Source organism: Lampetra fluviatilis, chromosome 70, assembly GCF_964198595.1.
Source record: "Lampetra fluviatilis chromosome 70, kcLamFluv1.1, whole genome shotgun sequence".
Lineage (NCBI taxonomy): Eukaryota > Metazoa > Chordata > Hyperoartia > Petromyzontiformes > Petromyzontidae > Lampetra > Lampetra fluviatilis.
The window spans coordinates 3,185,362-3,205,208 of NC_136344.1; the positions used below are offsets into that span (position 1 = coordinate 3,185,362).

The following is a 19,847-nucleotide window of genomic DNA, read 5'->3' on the forward strand; positions in this document are numbered from 1 at the left end:
TGTGAGTCTATGGGTCTCTGTGTGAGCCTATGCATCTCTGTGATGAGTCTATGGGTCTCTGTGTGAGCCTATGTGCCTCTGTGTAAGTCATTGGGTCTGTGTGAGTCTATGGGTCTCTGTGTGAGTCTATGCATCTCTGTGTGAGCCTATGCATCTCTGTGTGAGCCTATGCATCTCTGTGATGAGTCTATGGGTCACTGTGTGAGCCTATGTGCCTCTGTGTAAGTCATTGTGTCTGTATGAGTCTATGGGTCTCTGTGTGAGTCTATCTAAGTATGTATGTATGTCTGTTGAACATCTTTCACATCTTTCTGGGTTTAGCCAGGGTGGATTGTGCGAGGAGCTCACAGATCCTTGAAAGATCTGGACACAGTCCCCATCACCCGTGAGCTCCTCAGGCAAGCGAGGAGGCTGCGTTAGCTGGATCACGTATCCCCCCGCATGCCCAGCCAGCTACTGTTTGGCCGGATAGAGAGGGCTAAACGGGCACGGCATGGCCTAGAGAGGAGATGGAGCTGATGCAATACGGGAGTGGACTTGCCGATGACCCACTTACCAGCAGTGCGTGCATGTGTGTCCTCCCGGCGTGTCTCACCTGCCCCAGTAGACGCCCAGGTTTTGTCCGACGTAATCCATGAGGCGACTTGGACCGTGCTCCCAGACGCATTGACCAGCCCAATCGGCAGCCATCTTGGCCAATCCCTCGTCCCAAACCTAACCCACGGGGACAGGTACACAGAGGGATAGAGCGAGATGCTCGGATTTCAATGACAGCAATTGTAAATACTAACCTGTACCTGGCCTACACTTTCCATGCATGCCCAGTGGACCCTGGAATCTGCAGCATTTTCATCTACCCCAATGCGCGATGCGTGAAAAGCAGGAAACTAAAAGCAGAACCAGCAGGGTAATGGAGCAAGCTAAAGAGGAAAGGCCACTTCAAAGATATGGGGTTGATAATTGTTTTTTTACCTTTCTATCTAACAACAAAAGTGACACATTTTTTTTACAAGGAGTCATGTTTGCATAGACCACAATATCTGCAGCCGTAATGCAAACAAAAAACATAACTCTGATAATGTATGTGCACTATCCTTGAAGTTGATTGGTCCACACCCGAGACAGCTTTCCTTAGAGCCTAGTCACACATGGGTTGGACCAGATGACGCCAAAAAGGGTGTCAGTTTTGTTGCCAGATAGAAGGGTAAAAAACCAATTATCATATGTTTTACTGGCAAATGAGGTTCCAATGGTAGATATGGGGTTGTCAAAGCTGACTTTTAAATATATCTACCGACTCCAATCGTCCGATTTCAAGTGGCAAGGCATTCCATGATCACCAAAAGAACGCACCCTTATAGACCTGGCAGTGCTGAGCAGTTAGAGATCAGAAGACATACCTGTCAACCCATACGGATTATCTAGGGCCCATTCATCATCCAGTCGTAGGATATTGTCTCAGGCCCGGGGCCCGTTAACCACCCAGTCGCAGAACATTTCGTCCCAGAGGGCAGCACCAGAGTAGCTGTAATGCTGCCCTGGTGGCAGACGAGGTGACAGGATACGAGATGGGAGCAGGGCAGAGGTCGCCACCGGGTACCCAATACCCGTACCCTACCCGATACCCGGCTACCCGGCCAGGTATGGGTACGGGTACCCGTTTGCCACCCTGGTGCGGCCGGGTACAGGTAGGCCGTGAGTCACTGGTGAGTCACCGTTTGTCACTCATTTCCCAACGTCTTGTCTCTTCTCACAATTCAAGTTCCTAGAATCAACCCACCCGCGCCTGCAACATGGCTTCATCCCAGAGGTCGCAATCGGGTACCCGATACCCGTACCCTACCCGTACCCGGCCGGGTATGGGTAGGGTATGGGTACGGCCGGTTACGGGTACGGGTAAGGAATCAAAACCCGTGCGCGACCTCTGCTGAGCGCTATTGCCGCGCGCTGAGATGGCATCCGCAGGGTCTGCTGATCTATCGTATCGGGAGTCACTTGCTGTACGGCGTCCGTGCCTCCAGCGTGATGAACATTTTGTCCTCATTCCGCCGCACCTCTGATTAGCGCGGTTGGCTAGGCACGGTTCAACATACGTGCACATGTAGACTCACACAGAGACCCGTAGACTCACACAGAGACCCGTAGACTCACACAGAGACCCGTAGACTCACACAGAGACCCGTAGACTCACACAGAGACCCGTAGACTCACACAGAGACCCATAGACTCACACAGAGACCCATAGACTCACACAGAGACCCATAGACTCACACAGAGACCCGTAGACTCACACAGAGACCCATAGACTCACACAGAGACCCGTAGACTCACACAGAGACCCGTAGACTCACACAGAGACCCGTAGACTCACACAGAGACCCATAGACTCACACAGAGACACATAGACTCACACAGAGACCCGTAGACTCACACAGAGACACATAGACTCACACAGAGACCCATAGACTCACACAGAGACACATAGACTCACACAGAGACACATAGACTCACACAGAGACGCATAGATTCACACAGAGACCCATAGACTCACAAAGAGATACAGACTTATACAGAGACCCATAGACTAACACAGAGACCCATAGACTCACACAGAGACACATAGACTCACACAGAGACACATACACTCACACAGAGACACATAGACTCACACAGAGACCCATAGACTCACACAGAGACCAATATAATCATACAGAGACCCGTAGACTCACACAGAGAATCAAAGATTCACGCAGAGACCCAGAGACTCACACAGAGACACAGACTTATACAGAGACCCATAGACTCACACAGAGACCCATAGACTCATACAGAGACCTGTAGACTCACACAGAGACCCATAGACTCGCACAGACACCCATAGACTCACGCAGATTGAGCTGCGGTTAAAACCGGTTTCTGAGGTGCAATGGCCATGCGATGAACATCAATGGACCTGGAAAATCATAGCCATTCAAGTGGTGCTAGTGTAATGGGTTCCGGAGACACTTGTAGAGGAAACTTCTTTATTACAATCCAACACTCCAACAGTCCTGATACTCTGTTACAGCCTAGGTACACAGCCTAGATACACAGCCTATCGACACAGCCTAGGTACACAACCTAGGTACACGACCTAGGTACACGGCCAAGGTACACGGCCTAGGTACACAGCCTAGGTACACAGCCTAGATACACAGCCTATCGACACAGCCTAGGTACACAACCTAGGTACACAACCTAGGTACACGGCCAAGGTACACGGCCTAGGTACACAGCCTAGGTACACAGCCTAGGTACACAGCCTAGGTACACAGCCTAGCAACGCAGCCTAGGTACGCAGCCTAGGCACGCAGCCTAGGCACGCAGCCTAGGCACGCAGCCTAGGCACGCAGCCTAGGCACGCAGCCTAGGCACGCAGCCTAGGCACGCAGCCTAGGCACGCAGCCTAGCGGCACAGCCTAGGGGCACAGCCTAGGTGCACAGCCTAGGTGCACAGCCTAGGTGCACAGCCTAGGTGCACAGCCTAGGTGCACAGCCTAGGTGCACAGCCTAGGTGCACAGCCTAGGCGCGCAGCCTAGGCGCGCAGCCTAGGCGCGCAGCCTAGGCGCGCAGCCTAGTTGCGCAGCCTAGGCGCGCAGCCTAGGCGCGCAGACTAGGTACGCAGCCTAGGTACGCAGCCTAGGTACGCAGCCTAGGTACGCAGCCTAGGTACGCAGCCTAGGTACGCAGCCTAGGTACGCAGCCTAGGTACGCAGCCTAGGTACGCAGCCTAGGTACGCAGCCTAGGTACGCAGCCTAGGTACGCAGCTTAGCGACACAGCCTAGGTACACAACCTAGGTACGCAGCCTAGGTACGCAGCTTAGCGACACAGCCTAGATACACAGCCTAGATACACAGCCTAGGTACACAGCCTAGGTACACAGCCTAGGTACACAGCCTAGGTACACAGCCTAGTTACACAGCCTAGCGACACAGCCTAGGTACACAGCCTAGGTACACAGCCTAGGTACACAGCCTAGCGACACAGCCTAGGTACACAGCCTAGTTACACAGCCTAGGTACACAGCCTAGGTACACAGCCTAGCGACACAGCCTAGGTACACAGCCTAGTTACACAGCCTAGATACACAGCCTAGATACACAGCCTAGGTACACAGCCTAGTTACACAGCCTAGCGACACAGCCTAGGTACACAGCCTAGATACACAGCCTAGGTACACAGCCTAGGTACACAGCCTAGGTACACAGCCTAGGTACACAGCCTAGATACACAGCCTAGGTACACAGCCTAGTTACACAGCCTAGGTACGCAGCCTAGGTACGCAGCCTAGGTACGCAGCCTAGGTACGCAGCCTAGGTACGCAGCCTAGGTACACAGCCTAGGTACGCAGCTTAGCGACACAGCCTAGATACACAGCCTAGATACACAGCCTAGATACACAGCCTAGCGACACAGCCTAGGTACACAGCCTAGCGACACAGCCTAGGTACGCAGCCTAGCGACACAGCCTAGATACACAGCCTAGGTACGCAGCCTAGATACACAGCCTAGCGACACAGCCTAGCGACACAGCCTAGGTACACAGCCTAGCGACAGCCTAGGTACGCAGCTTAGCGACACAGCCTAGATACACAGCCTAGATACACAGCCTAGCGACAGCCTAGGTACGCAGCCTAGCGACACAGCCTAGGTACACAGCCTAGGTACACAGCCTAGCGACAGCCTAGGTACGCAGCTTAGCGACACAGCCTAGATACACAGCCTAGATACACAGCCTAGCGACACAGCCTAGGTACACAGCCTAGCGACAGCCTAGGTACGCAGCCTAGCGACACAGCCTAGGTACACAGCCTAGGTACGCAGCCTAGGTACGCAGCTTAGCGACACAGCCTAGATACACAGCCTAGATACACAGCCTAGCGACACAGCCTAGGTACACAGCCTAGCGACACAGCCTAGCGACACAGCCTAGATACACAGCCTAGCGACACAGCCTAGGTACACAGCCTAGATACACAGCCTAGGTACACAGCCTAGGTACACTGCCTAGGTACACTGCCTAGGTACACTGCCTAGGTACACTGCCTAGGTACACAGCCTAGGTACACAGCCTAGGCACACAGTCTAGGCACACAGCCTAGGTACACAGCCTAGGTACACAGCCTAGGCACACAGCCTAGGCACACAGCCTAGGTACACAGCCTAGGTACACAGCCTAGGCAGACAGCCTAGGCACACAGCCTAGGCACACAGCCTAGGCAGACAGCCTAGGTACACAACCTAGGTACACAGCCTAGGTACACAGCCTAGGTACACAGCCTAGGTACACAGCCTAGGTACACAGCCTAGGTACACAGCCTAGGTACACAGCCTAGTTACACAGCCTAGGTACACAGCCTAGGCAGACAGCCTAGGCACGCAGCCTAGATACACAGCCTAGGTACACAGCCTAGGTACACAGCCTAGGTACACAGCCTAGTTACACAGCCTAGGTACACAGCCTAGGTACACAGCCTAGGCAGACAGCCTAGGCAGACAGCCTAGATACACAGCCTAGGTACACAGCCTAGGTACACAGCCTAGGTACACAGCCTAGGCAGACAGCCTAGGCACGCAGCCTAGGCACGCAGCCTAGACACGCAGCCTAGCGACGCGGCCTAGATACGCGGCCTAGCGACGCGGCCTAGCGACGCGGCCTAGGTACGCGGCCTAGGTACGCGGCCTAGGTACGCGGCCTAGGTACGCGGCCTAGGTACGCGGCCTAGGTACGCGGCCTAGGTACGCGGCCTAGTTGCGCGGCCTAGGTGCGCGGCCTAGGTGCGCGGCCTAGGTACGCGGCCTAGGTACACTGCCTAGGGACACGGCCTAGGTACACGGCCTAGGTACACGGCCTAGGTACACGGCCTAGGTACACGGCCTAGGTACACGGCCTAGGTACACGGCCTAGCGACACGGCCTAGCGACACGGCCTAGGTACACGGCCTAGGTACACGGCCTAGGTACACGGCCTAGGTACACGGCCTAGGTACACGGCCTAGGTACACTGCCTAGGTACACTGCCTAGGTACACTGCCTAGGTACACGGCCTAGGTACACGGCCTACGTACACGGCCTACGTACACGGCCTACGTACACGGCCTAGGTACACGGCCTAGGCACACGGCCTAGGCACACTGCCTAGGCACACTGCCTAGGCACACTGCCTAGGCACACTGCCTAGGCACACTGCCTAGGCACACAGCCTAGGCACACAGCCTAGGCACACAGCCTAGACACACAGCCTAGGTACACAGCCTAGGTACACAGCCTAGGTACACAGCCTAGGTACACAGCCTAGATACACAGCCTAGGTACACAGCCTAGGTACACAGCCTAGGTACACAGCCTAGGTACACAGCCTAGGTACACAGCCTAGGTACACAGCCTAGGTACACAGCCTAGGTACACAGCCTAGATACACAGCCTAGATACACAGCCTAGGTACACAGCCTAGGTACACTACTCTGGCTACGCTCTGGGGTCCTCCGGCTACAATCACCCTAGGGGAGGCTACCTGACCCGACCCAGCCAAGGTGCGGGTCTGGACTCTGGCTTCCTCCTCGGAACTCGCCCTTACAAGGACGTAGAGCCGGGAGTCCCAGAGGCCCACCACTGGCCCTCACAGCCTCCCGGCCCTTACAAGGACAAGCGGGGCGAGGGGGTCCAGGGTCCTAAGCCGGCTGGTCTTGGGTCTTGGGTCTTGAGCTGCGACTGGCCCCGATCGGCCAGGGAGCTGCCCTTTTATGCCTCGTCCCCAACGAGGGGTGGGTGGGGTTGTGTGCGCCCCCAGATATCCCACAGAGCACACACAGCCCGCCCCCCGTTGGTGGCGCCAAGGGGCTTATTTGCCTAGGATCCCAGAGCCCCCAGCAGCCCCTCCTCCCCTCTGATGTCACCACACTAGCTCAACGTCTCTGACACCGCCATTACGAACTTCCTGAGAGAGACAAAGACAAAGATCCCCCGCATAGCCTGCGCAGACTGTTGGGGCAAGTGCTGTTAGTTAGCACCGATGAAGGCCGGCACGGCACACGAGGGGGATGGGCCGGCGAACACCACGCCCGGCCGCCTTTGTCTCCCCAGTGGCGATGTTTACACACCGCACCAGGAACTCATTTGACGCTGAGTCGACCTAAGGGAGGCCCATGACCGGTTCAGAGAATCGTCACCGGTGTTGCCGTGAGCGGGAATCGAACTCGGGTCGCCGGGTTCGTAGTGCTACCCGCTACACCACCATGAACACACAGACCCATGGGCCACACCAAGCAAGTGAGAACACTGCTTTCAGTGTCACTGACAAGGCCACTATGAGCCTCTTGACACAGAGAGAGACACACAGAGAGAGACACACAGACAGAGAGTGACACACACACACACACAGAGTGACACACACCCACACACACAGAGTGACACACAGAGAGAGACACACACAGAGCTGTGGGGCACACCCAGCAATTGAGAAACACTGATGTTAGTGTCTCTGACACGGTCACTATGAACCTCTTGACACAGAGAGAGACACACACACAGAGTGACACACACACACACACAGAGTGACACACACACACAGAGTGACACACAGAGTCATGGGGCACACCCAGCAAGTGAAAAACACTGATGTTAGTGTCTCTGACACGGCCACTATGAACCTCTTGACAAAGAGAGAGAGACACACACAGAGTGACACACACACACACAGAGTGACACACACAGAGAGTGACACACACACAGAGTGACACACACACACACAGAGTGACACACACACAGAGAGTGACACACACACAGACAGTGACACACACACACACACAGAGTGACACACACAGAGAGTGACACACACACACAGAGAGAGTGACACACACACAGAGAGTGACACACACACAGAGAGTGACACACACACAGAGTGACACACACATAGAGAGTGACACACACACACAGAGAGAGTGACACACACACAGAGTGACACACACACACAGAGTGACACACACACACACACAGAGTGACACACACACAGAGAGTGACACACACACAGAGAGAGAGACACACACAGAGAGACACACACACAGAGAGTGACACACACACACACAGAGTGACACACACATAGAGAGTGACACACACACACAGAGTGACACACACACACAGAGTGACACACACACAGAGAGTGACACACACACACAGAGTGACACACACACAGAGAGTGACACACACACACAGAGTGACACACACAGAGAGTGACACACACACAGAGAGTGACACACACAGAGAGTGACACACACACAGAGAGAGACACACACAGAGAGTGACACACACAGAGAGAGTGACACACACACACAGAGTGACACACACAGAGAGTGACACACACAGAGAGTGACACACACAGAGAGTGACACACACACACACAGAGTGACACACACAGAGAGTGACACACACAGAGAGTGACACACACAGAGAGTGACACACACAGAGAGTGACACACACACACACAGAGTGACACACACAGAGAGTGACACACACACAGAGAGTGACACACACAGAGAGTGACACACACAGAGAGAGAGAGACACAGAGAGAGTGACACACACACACAGAGTGACACACACAGAGAGTGACACACACAGAGAGTGACACACACACAGAGAGTGACACACACAGAGAGTGACACACACAGAGAGTGACACACACACACACAGAGTGACACACACACACAGAGTGACACACACAGAGAGTGACACACACAGAGAGTGACACACACAGAGAGTGACACACACACACACAGAGTGACACACACACACAGAGTGACACACACAGAGAGTGACACACACAGAGAGTGACACACACAGAGAGTGACACACACACAGAGAGTGACACACACACACAGAGTGACACACACAGAGAGAGAGACACAGAGAGTGACACACACACACAGAGTGACACACACAGAGAGTGACACACACACACACAGAGTGACACACACAGAGAGAGAGAGACACAGAGAGTGACACACACACAGAGTGACACACACACACACAGAGTGACACACACAGAGAGTGACACACACACACACAGAGTGACACACACAGAGAGAGAGACACACAGAGAGTGACACACACACACAGAGTGACACACACAGAGAGTGACACACACACACACAGAGTGACACACACACAGAGTGACACACACACACAGAGAGTGACACACACACACAGAGTGACACACACACACAGAGAGTGACACACACACACAGAGTGACACACACACACAGAGAGTGACACACACACACACAGAGTGACACACACACAGAGTGACACACACACACAGAGAGTGACACACACACACACAGAGTGACACACACAGAGAGAGAGAGAGACACAGAGAGTGACACACACACACAGAGTGACACACACAGAGTGACACACAGAGAGAGAGAGAGACACAGAGAGTGACACACACACACAGAGTGACACACACAGAGTGACACACACAGAGAGAGAGAGACACAGAGAGTGACACACACACACAGAGTGACACACACAGAGAGTGACACACACACAGAGAGAGAGACACACAGAGAGTGACACACACACACAGAGTGACACACACAGAGAGTGACACACACACAGAGAGAGAGACACACAGAGAGTGACACACACACACAGAGTGACACACACACAGAGAGTGACACACACACACAGAGTGACACACACACAGAGAGTGACACACACAGAGAGTGACACACACAGAGAGTGACACACACAGAGAGAGAGAGAGACACATAGAGAGTGACACACACACACACACACAGAGTGACACACACATAGAGAGTGACACACACACACACACACAGAGTGACACACACACGCAGAGTGACACACACACAGAGAGTGACACACACACAGAGTGACACACACACACAGAGTGACACACACAGAGTGACACACACACAGAGAGTGACACACACACACAGAGTGACACACACACACACAGAGCCATGGGGCACACCCAGCAAGTGAGAAACACTGATGTTAGTGTCTCTGACACGGCCACTATGGACCTCTTGACACAGAGAGAGACACACACAGAGTGACACACACACACACACAGAGTGACACACACACAGAGAGTGACACACACACAGAGAGTGACACACACACAGAGAGACACACACACAGAGAGTGACACACACACAGAGTGACACACACACAGAGAGTGACACACACACAGAGAGTGACACACACAGTGAGACACACACACAGAGAGTGACACACACACAGAGAGTGACACACACACAGTGAGACACACACACACACAGAGTGACACACACACAGAGAGTGACACACACACAGAGAGTGACACACACAGTGAGACACACACACAGAGAGTGACACACACACAGAGAGTGACACACACACAGTGAGACACACACACACACAGAGTGACACACACACAGAGAGTGACACACACACACACACACAGAGTGACACACACACACACAGAGACCCACCCAGCAAGTGAGAAACACTGATGTCAGTGTCTCTGACACGGTCATTGCGAACCCCCGGCCGGTGCCCGAGTTGGGTGGTGGCCCTCAGAGTGCTGAGTCACCGCACGTTGCTCAAGCGACACAACCACATGGGTGGGAGGGAGGGTGGGTGGGTGGGGCAATGTGCTGCTCACCGCCACGAACACAACGGTTCCCCGTGTAGCCTCGAACGCGGACTGTTGGGGTTTGAAAATTTTGACTTCGAACTTTCGTGAGTGCAGGAATTCACATTCTTGAGAATTAAAAAAAATAAAAATGTAAAATAATAAAATGAAAAAAGAAAAAAAAATGAAATTTTAACAGAATAAAATTAAATTAAAAAATACTTTTTTTTTAAAACACGCTTTAATGAAATGTACGGTACCAGTAGTGACAGAACTCCACGACTCCAGGAAGTGGCCCCGAAGCTTGCCACAACGTAAGGGGCCCGTGGTGATTTACAGCCGACGAGAGTTGAACGTGGACAATTAGACCCAAGCCGAAACATAACGTGTATTAAAGATTGCTTAAAAAAATTTGTATTTTTTATTTTTAACGATAGTATGACACACGTATAACAAGTTTGAAGTCGATACCACATTGCAGAGGTGTGGACTCGAGTCATGTGACTTGGACTCGAGTCAGACTCGAGTCATGAATTTGATGACTTGCGACTCGACTTGGACTTGCATAACAATGACTTTGTCCCACCTCTGAGATGTGGACTCGAGTCATGTGACTTGGACTCGAGTCAGACTCGAGTCATGAATTTGATGACTTGCGACTCGACTTGGACTTGCATAACAATGACTTTGTCCCACCTCTGAGATGTGGACTCGAGTCATGTGACTTGGACTCGAGTCAGACTCGAGTCATGAATTTGATGACTTGCGACTCGACTTGGACTTGCATAACAATGACTTTGTCCCACCTCTGCCACATTGGGAAGTGGGCTAAAATTGACTTACAGGATTTGAGGATGCGACAACAGACAGAGTTGAGGATACGACAACAGACAGAGTGAGTTAAATAAAAGCGCTTAATATTAAAAACGATACGAAGAAAACGCCGCCCGATTGATTCGGAGTGAGACCGCCGCTGCCCAACCGGAGCCGGTTCTTAAGCGACACTATCCAGGAACGGAAACTCTTCCGTTCCGCTCTGCCACGTGTACTCACCCCTTACGTCCTAACATTGGCCTCCAATTGGTGTATTTATGGACACGCTTGTTTTGCCCCGGGGAAGGGCTCGCAGAGACTAAAGGCTCCCATGTTCAGGAGCGCGCTGCCAAGTTTGTCGCGTAGACTCACAAAGAGACCCGTAGACTCATCACAGAGACCCATAAACTCACACAGAGACCCGTAGACTCATCACAGAGACCCATATACTCATCACAGAGACCCGTAGACTCATCACAGAGACCCATATACTCATCACAGAGATGCATAGGCTCACACAGAGACCCATGGACTCACACGCAGACCCGTAGACTCACACAGAGACCCATAAACTCACACAGAGACCCGTAGACTCATCACAGAGACCCATATACTCATCACAGAGACCCGTAGACTCATCACAGAGACCCATATACTCATCACAGAGATGCATAGGCTCACACAGAGACCCATGGACTCACACGCAGACCCGTAGACTCACACAGAGACCCATAAACTCACACAGAGACCCGTAGACTCACACAGAGACCCATATACTCACAAAGAGACCCGTAGACGCATTACAGAGACTCGTAGACTCAAAAAGAGACCCATAGACTCACAACAAAGACCCATAGACTCACACGGAGACCCATAGATTCACACAGAGAATTATAGACTCACACGGAGACCCGTAGACTCATCACAGAGATGCATAGGCTCACACAGAGTCGCATAGACTCATATAGAGACCCGTAGACTCACACAGAGACCCGTAGACTCATCATAGAGATGCATAGGCTCACACAGAGACCCATAAACTCACACAAAGACACATGGATTCACACAGAGACCCGTAGACTAACACAGAGACCCGTAGACTCATTAAAAAGATGTATAAACTCACGTAGAGACCCATAGAATCACACAGAGACCCGTAGACTCGCACAGAGACCCATAGACACACACAGATACCCATAGACGCATCACAGAGACCCGTAGACTCATCACAGAGACCCGTAAACTCACACAAAGACACATGGATTCACACAGACACCCATAGACTCACACAGAGAACCGTAGACTCACACAGAGACCCGTAGACTCATCACAGAGACCCGTAGACTCATCACAGAGATGCATAGGCTCACACAGAGACCCATGGACTCACACGCAGACCCGTAGACACACACAGAGACCCATAAACTCACACAGAGACCCGTAGACTCATCAAAGAGAGGCATAGGCTCACACAGAGACTCATAGACTTACACAGAGACCCATAGACGCATTACAGAGACTCGTAGACTCAAAAAGAGACCCATAAACTCACACAGAGACCCGTAGACTCATTACAGAGACCCATACACTCACGTAGAGACCCATAGAATCACACAGAGACCCATGGACTCACACAGAGACCCGTAGACTCGCACAGAGACCCATAGACTCACATAGAGACCCATAGAATTACACAGAGACCCATGGACTCACACAGAGACCCATAGATTCACACAGAGACCCGTAGACTCGCACAGAGACCCATAGACCCACATAGACACCCATAGACGCATCACAGAGACCCATATAATCACATAGAGACCCATGGACTCACACAGAGACCCATAGATTCACACAGAGACCTGTAGACTCGCACAGAGACCCATAGAATCACACAGAGACCCATGGACTCGCACAAAGCCCCATAGACTCACATAGAGACCCATAGACGCATCACAGAGACCCATAGACTCACACAGAGACCCGTAGACTCATCACAGAGATGCATAGGCTCACACAGAGTCGCATAGACTCATATAGAGACCCATAGACGCATCACAGAGACCCATAGACTCACAGAGACCCTTAGACTCATAGAGACCATAGACTCACACAGAGACCCATGGACTCACACAGAGACCCATAGGCTCACACAGAGACCCCTGGACTCACACAGAGACCCGTAGACTCACACAGAGACCCATAGGCTCACATAGAGATGCATATACTCACACATACACCCGTAGACTCACACAGAGACCCATAGACTCATCACGGATATCCATAAACTCACACAAAGTCCCATAGCCTCACTCAGCTCTCTATCCCTTCTAGAACATCACTAGAATTCACATCACCCAGCTCTCCATCCCTTCTAGAACATCACTAGAATGCACACCACTCAGCTCTCTATCCCTTCTAGAACATCACTAGAATTCACATCACTCAGCTCTCTATCCCTTCTAGAACATCACTAGAATTCACATCACTCAGCTCTCTGTCCCTTCTAGAACATCACTAGAATTCACATCACTCAGCTCTCTGTCCCTTCTAGAACATCACTAGAATTCACATCACTCAGCTCTCTGTCCCTTCTAGAACATCACTAGAATTCCCATCACTCAGCTCTCTGTCCCTTCTAGAACATCACTAGAATTCACACCACTCAGCTCTCTATCCCTCCTAGAACATCACTAGAATTCACATCACTCAGCTCTCTATCCCTTCTAGAACATCACTAGAATTCACATCACTCAGCTCTCTATCTCTTCTAGAACATCACTAGAATTCACATCACTCAGCTCTCTATCCCTTCTAGAACATCACTAGAATTCACATCACTCAGCTCTCCATCCCTTCAAGAACATCACTAGAATTCACATCACTCAGCTCTCTATCCCTCCTAGAACATCACTAGAATTCACATCACTCAGCTCTCTATCCCTTCTAGAACATCACTAGAATTCACATCACCCAGCTCTCTGTCCCTTCTAGAACATCACTAGAATTCACATCACTCAGCTCTCCATCCCTTCTAGAACCTCACTAGAATTCACATCACTCAGCTCTCTATCCCTTCTAGAACATCACTAGAATTCACATCACATAGTTCTCTATCCCTTCTAGAACATCACTAGAATTCACATCACCCAGCTCTCCATCCCTTCTAGAACATCACTAGAATTCACACCACTCAGCTCTCTATCCCTTCTAGAACATCACTAGAATTCACATCACTCAGCTCTCTATCCCTTCTAGAACATCACTAGAATTCACATCACTCAGCTCTCTATCCCTTCTAGAACATCACTAGAATTCACATCACTCAGCTCTCTATCCCTTCTAGAACATCACTAGAATTCACATCACTCAGCTCTCTGTCCCTTCTAGAACATCACTAGAATTCACATCACTCAGCTCTCTATCCCTTCTAGAACATCACTAGAATTCACATCACTCAGCTTTCTGTCCCTTCTAGAACATCACTAGAATTCACATCACTCAGCTCTCTATCCCTTCTAGAACATCACTAGAATTCACATCACTCAGCTCTCTGTCCCTTCTAGAACATCACTAGAATTCACATCACCCAGCTCTCTATCCCTTCTAGAACATCACTAGAATTCACACCACTCAGCTCTCTGTCCCTTCTAGAACATCACTAGAATTCACATCACCCAGCTCTCCATCCCTTCTAGAACATCACTAGAATTCACACCACTCAGCTCTCTATCCCTTCTAGAACATCACTAGAATTCACATCACTCAGCTCTCTATCCCTTCTAGAACATCACTAGAATTCACATCACCCAGCTCTGTCCCTTCTAGAACATCACTAGAATTCACATCACTCAGCTCTCTATCCCTTCTAGAACATCACTAGAATTCACATCACTCAGCTTTCTGTCCCTTCTAGAACATCACTAGAATTCACATCACCCAGCTCTCCATCCCTTCTAGAACATCACTAGAATTCACACCACTCAGCTCTCTATCCCTTCTAGAACATCACTAGAATTCACACCACTCAGCTCTCTATCCCTTCTAGAACATCACTAGAATTCACATCACTCAGCTCTCTGTCCCTTCTAGAACATCACTAGAATTCACACCACTCAGCTCTCTATCCCTTCTAGAACATCACTAGAATTCACACCACTCAGCTCTCTATCCCTTCTAGAACATCACTAGAATTCACATCACTCAGCTCTCTATCCCTTCTAGAACATCACTAGAATTCACACCACTCAGCTCTCTATCCCTTCTAGAACATCACTAGAATTCACATCACTCAGCTCTCTGTCCCTTCTAGAACATCACTAGAATTCACATCACTCAGCTCTCTATCCCTTCTACAACGTCACTAGAATTCACATGATGGTGAGGATGATGATGGTGATGATGGTGATGATGATGGTGATGATGATGGTGATGATGGTGGTGATGATGGTGATGGTGGTGATGATGATAGTGATGTAGGTGATGATGGTGATGATGGTGATGATGGTGATGATGATGGTGAAGATGGTGATGATGGTGATGATGATAGTGATGATGGTGATGATGATGGTGATGATGGTGATGATGGTGGTGATGATGATGGTGATGATGGTGATGATGATGATGGTGATGATGATGATGGTGATGATGGTGATGATGACCCACCCACCCACCCACTCACCCACCCACCCACCCACTCACTCACCCACCCACCCACCCACCCACCCACCCACTCACCCACCCACCCACTCACTCACCCACCCACTCACCCACCCACCAACTCACTCACTCACTCACCCACTCACCCACCCACCCACCCACTCACTCACTCACTCACTCACTCACTCACCCACCCACTCACCCACCCACTCACTCACCCACCCACCCACCCACCCACCCACTCACCCACCCACTCACCCACTCACCCACCCACTCACCCACCCACCCACCCACTCATTCACCCACCCACTCACCCACCCACCCACTCACCCACTCACTCACTCACTCACCCACCCACCCACCCACCCACCCACTCACTCACCCACCCACCCACTCACTCACCCACCCACCCAACCACTCACCCACCCACCCACCCACTCACTCACCCACCCACCCATTCACCCACCCACCCACCCACCCACTCACTCACCCACCCACCCACCCACCCACTCACCCACCCACCCACTCACCCACCCACTCACTCACTCACCCACTCACCCACCCACCCACTCACTCACTCACTCACCCACTCACCCACTCACCCACCCACTCACCCACTCACTCACCCACCCACCCACCCACTCACTCACTCACTCACTCACTCACTCACTCACCCACCCACCCACCCACCCACTCACCCACCCACCCACCCACTCACCCACCCACCCACTCACTCACTCACTCACCCACCCACCCACCCACCCACTCACTCACCCACCCACCCACTCACTCACTCACTCACCCACCCACCCACTCACCCACCACTCACTCACCACCACCCACTCACCCACCCACCCACTCACTCACCCACTCACTCACCCACCCACTCACTCACTCACTCACCCACTCACCCAATCACTCTCCCACCCACCCACCCACTCACTCACTCACCCACTCACTCACCCACCCACTCACCACCACTCACCACCACTCACCCACCCACTCATTCACCCACCCACTCATTCACCCACTCACTCACCCACCCACCAACTCACCACTCACCCACTCACCCACCCACTCACCCACCCACTCACTCACCCACTCACCCACTCACTCACTCACCCACTCACTCACTCACCCACTCACTCACCCACTCACCATGTATTCCATGTTAGAGGCAGCCGGGCTGACGAATGCCCTCAGCTTGTTGTGCATGGCGACTCACTCACCACTCACTCACCACCACTCACCACTCACTCACTCACTCACCCACTCACCCACTCACTCACCCACCCACCCACCCACCCACTCACTCACTCACTCACTCACCCACCCACCCACCCACCCACTCACCCACTCACTCACCCACCCACCCACCCACCCACCCACCCACCCACTCACTCACTCACCCACTCACCCACTCACCCACCCACTCACCCACTCACTCACCCACCCACCCACCCACTCACTCACTCACCCACCCACCCACCCACCCACTCACCCACCCACCCACTCACCCACCCACCCACTCACTCACTCACTCACCCACCCACCCACCCACCCACCCACCCACTCACTCACTCACCCACCCACCCACTCACTCACTCACTCACCCACCCACCCACTCACCCACCACTCACTCACCACCACCCACTCACCCACCCACCCACTCACTCACCCACTCACTCACCCACTCACTCACTCACTCACCCACTCACCCACTCACCCACTCACTCACCCACTCACTCACCCACCCACTCACTCACCCACTCACTCACCCACTCACTCACCACTCACTCACCACTCACTCACTCACCCACTCACCACTCACTCACCCAATCACTCTCCCACCCACCCACCCACCCACTCACTCACTCACCCACTCACTCACCCACCCACCCACTCACCACCACTCACCACCACTCACCCACCCACTCATTCACCCACCCACTCATTCACCCACTCACTCACCCACCCACCAACTCACCACTCACCCACTCACCCACTCACCCACCCACTCACTCACCCACTCACCCACTCACTCACTCACCCACTCACTCACTCACCCACTCACTCACCCACTCACCATGTATTCCATGTTAGAGGCAGCCGGGCTGACGAATGCCCTCAGCTTGTTGTGCATGGCGACTCACTCACCACTCACTCACCACCACTCACCACTCACTCACCCACTCACTCACTCACCCACCCACCCACTCATCCACCCACCCATCCACTCACTCACTCACCCACTCACCCACTCACTCACTCACTCACCCACTCATCCACCCACTCACTCACTCACCCACTCACCACCACTCACTCACCACTCACTCACCCACTCACTCACTCACTCACCCACTCACTCACCCACCCACTCACCCACTCACCCACCCACTCACCCACTCACCCACCCACCCACCCACTCACCCACTCACCCACCCACTCACTCACCACCACTCACCATGTACTCCATGTTAGAGGCGGCCGGGCTGACGAATGCCCTCAGCTTGTTGTGCATGGCGACGATGCCGGCTCGGTCCACCTCGCTCAGATACCGACGTCTTCGCGACCTCCCCACGCGGCTCCACGACGAAGCGTTCCTCCCGCTCGGATGCTGCTCCCACTGTCTGACCCGCGGCGGCTGATTCCACGGTGGGTCCGTAACGAGCTGCCCGGATTGGTTGAGCGAGGAGGAGTTCGCTGGTGATGTAGCCCCATCATCTCCACGATGGTGGTGATGGTGGTGATGGTGGTGGTGCCCTTCCGAGATGGGCAGTTGATCGGCCCGGGCACAACGAGGGGGCAGCAGCGAGGGCAGGGAGAGGAGCAGGGAGAGTGGCAGCAGCAGAGCGCTGTGCCAGTGCATCGTGGTGGTGGTGGTGGTTGTGGTGGTGGTTGTGGTTGGTGGTGGTAGTGGTGGTGATAGCAATTGTGGTGAGGGTTGGTGGCGGTGGTGGTGGTTGGTGATGGTGATGATGGGTGGTGGTTGGTGGTGTTGATGGTTGGTGGTGGTGTTGGGTGGTGGTGGTTGGTGGTGGTGGCGATGGTGGTGGTGGTTGGTGGTGGTGTTGGGTGGTGGTGGTGGTGGTTGGTGGTGTTGATGGTTGGTGGTGGTGTTGGGTGGTGGTGGTTGGTGGTGGTGGCGATGGTGGTGGTGGTTGGTGGTGGTGTTGGGTGGTGGTGGTGGTGGTTGGTGGTGTTGATGGTTGGTGGTGGTTGGTGGTGTTGATGGTTGGTGGTGGTGTTGGGTGGTGGTGGTTGGTGGTGTTGATGGTTGGTGGTGGTGTTGGGTGGTGGTGGTTGGTGGTGTTGATGGTTGGTGGTGGTGTTGGGTGGTGGTGGTTGGTGGTGGTGGCGATGGTGGTGGTGGTTGGTGGTGTTGATGGTTGGTAGTTGGTGGTGGTGGTTGGTGGTGGTGTTGGGTGGTGGTGGTGGTGGTGATAGTGATAATGGTTGGTGGTAGTGGTGGTCGTGGTGGTGGCGGTTGTTGTTGTTGGTGGTGGTGGTGGTGGCAGTGGTGATGGTGGCGGTTGGTGGTGGTGATGATGATAGTCAGCCACGGTATTCTGAATCGGTCCTGGGCCTCCCCTAGGTCAACTCAGTCTCAAATGAGTACCTGGTGCGGTGTGCAGTAAAACATCGTCACTGGGGAAACAAAGGCGGCCGGGCGTGGTGCTGGCCACCCACCC

At 52.9% G+C, this 19,847-nt stretch overlaps 1 protein-coding gene across 1 annotated transcript in view; it reads right to left on the minus strand.

Moving 5' to 3' along the window:
• Positions 1–18,676, minus strand: part of LOC144952844 (C-Maf-inducing protein-like) — a 95,782-nt gene extending 77,106 nt beyond the window's left edge. Inside the window, exon 1 of the mRNA XM_078883314.1 lies at positions 18,620–18,676. Within this exon, the coding sequence (XP_078739440.1) occupies positions 18,620–18,676 (57 nt within the window). The remainder of the gene's footprint in view (positions 1–18,619) is intronic.
• Positions 18,677–19,847: the final 1,171 nt, after the last annotated feature.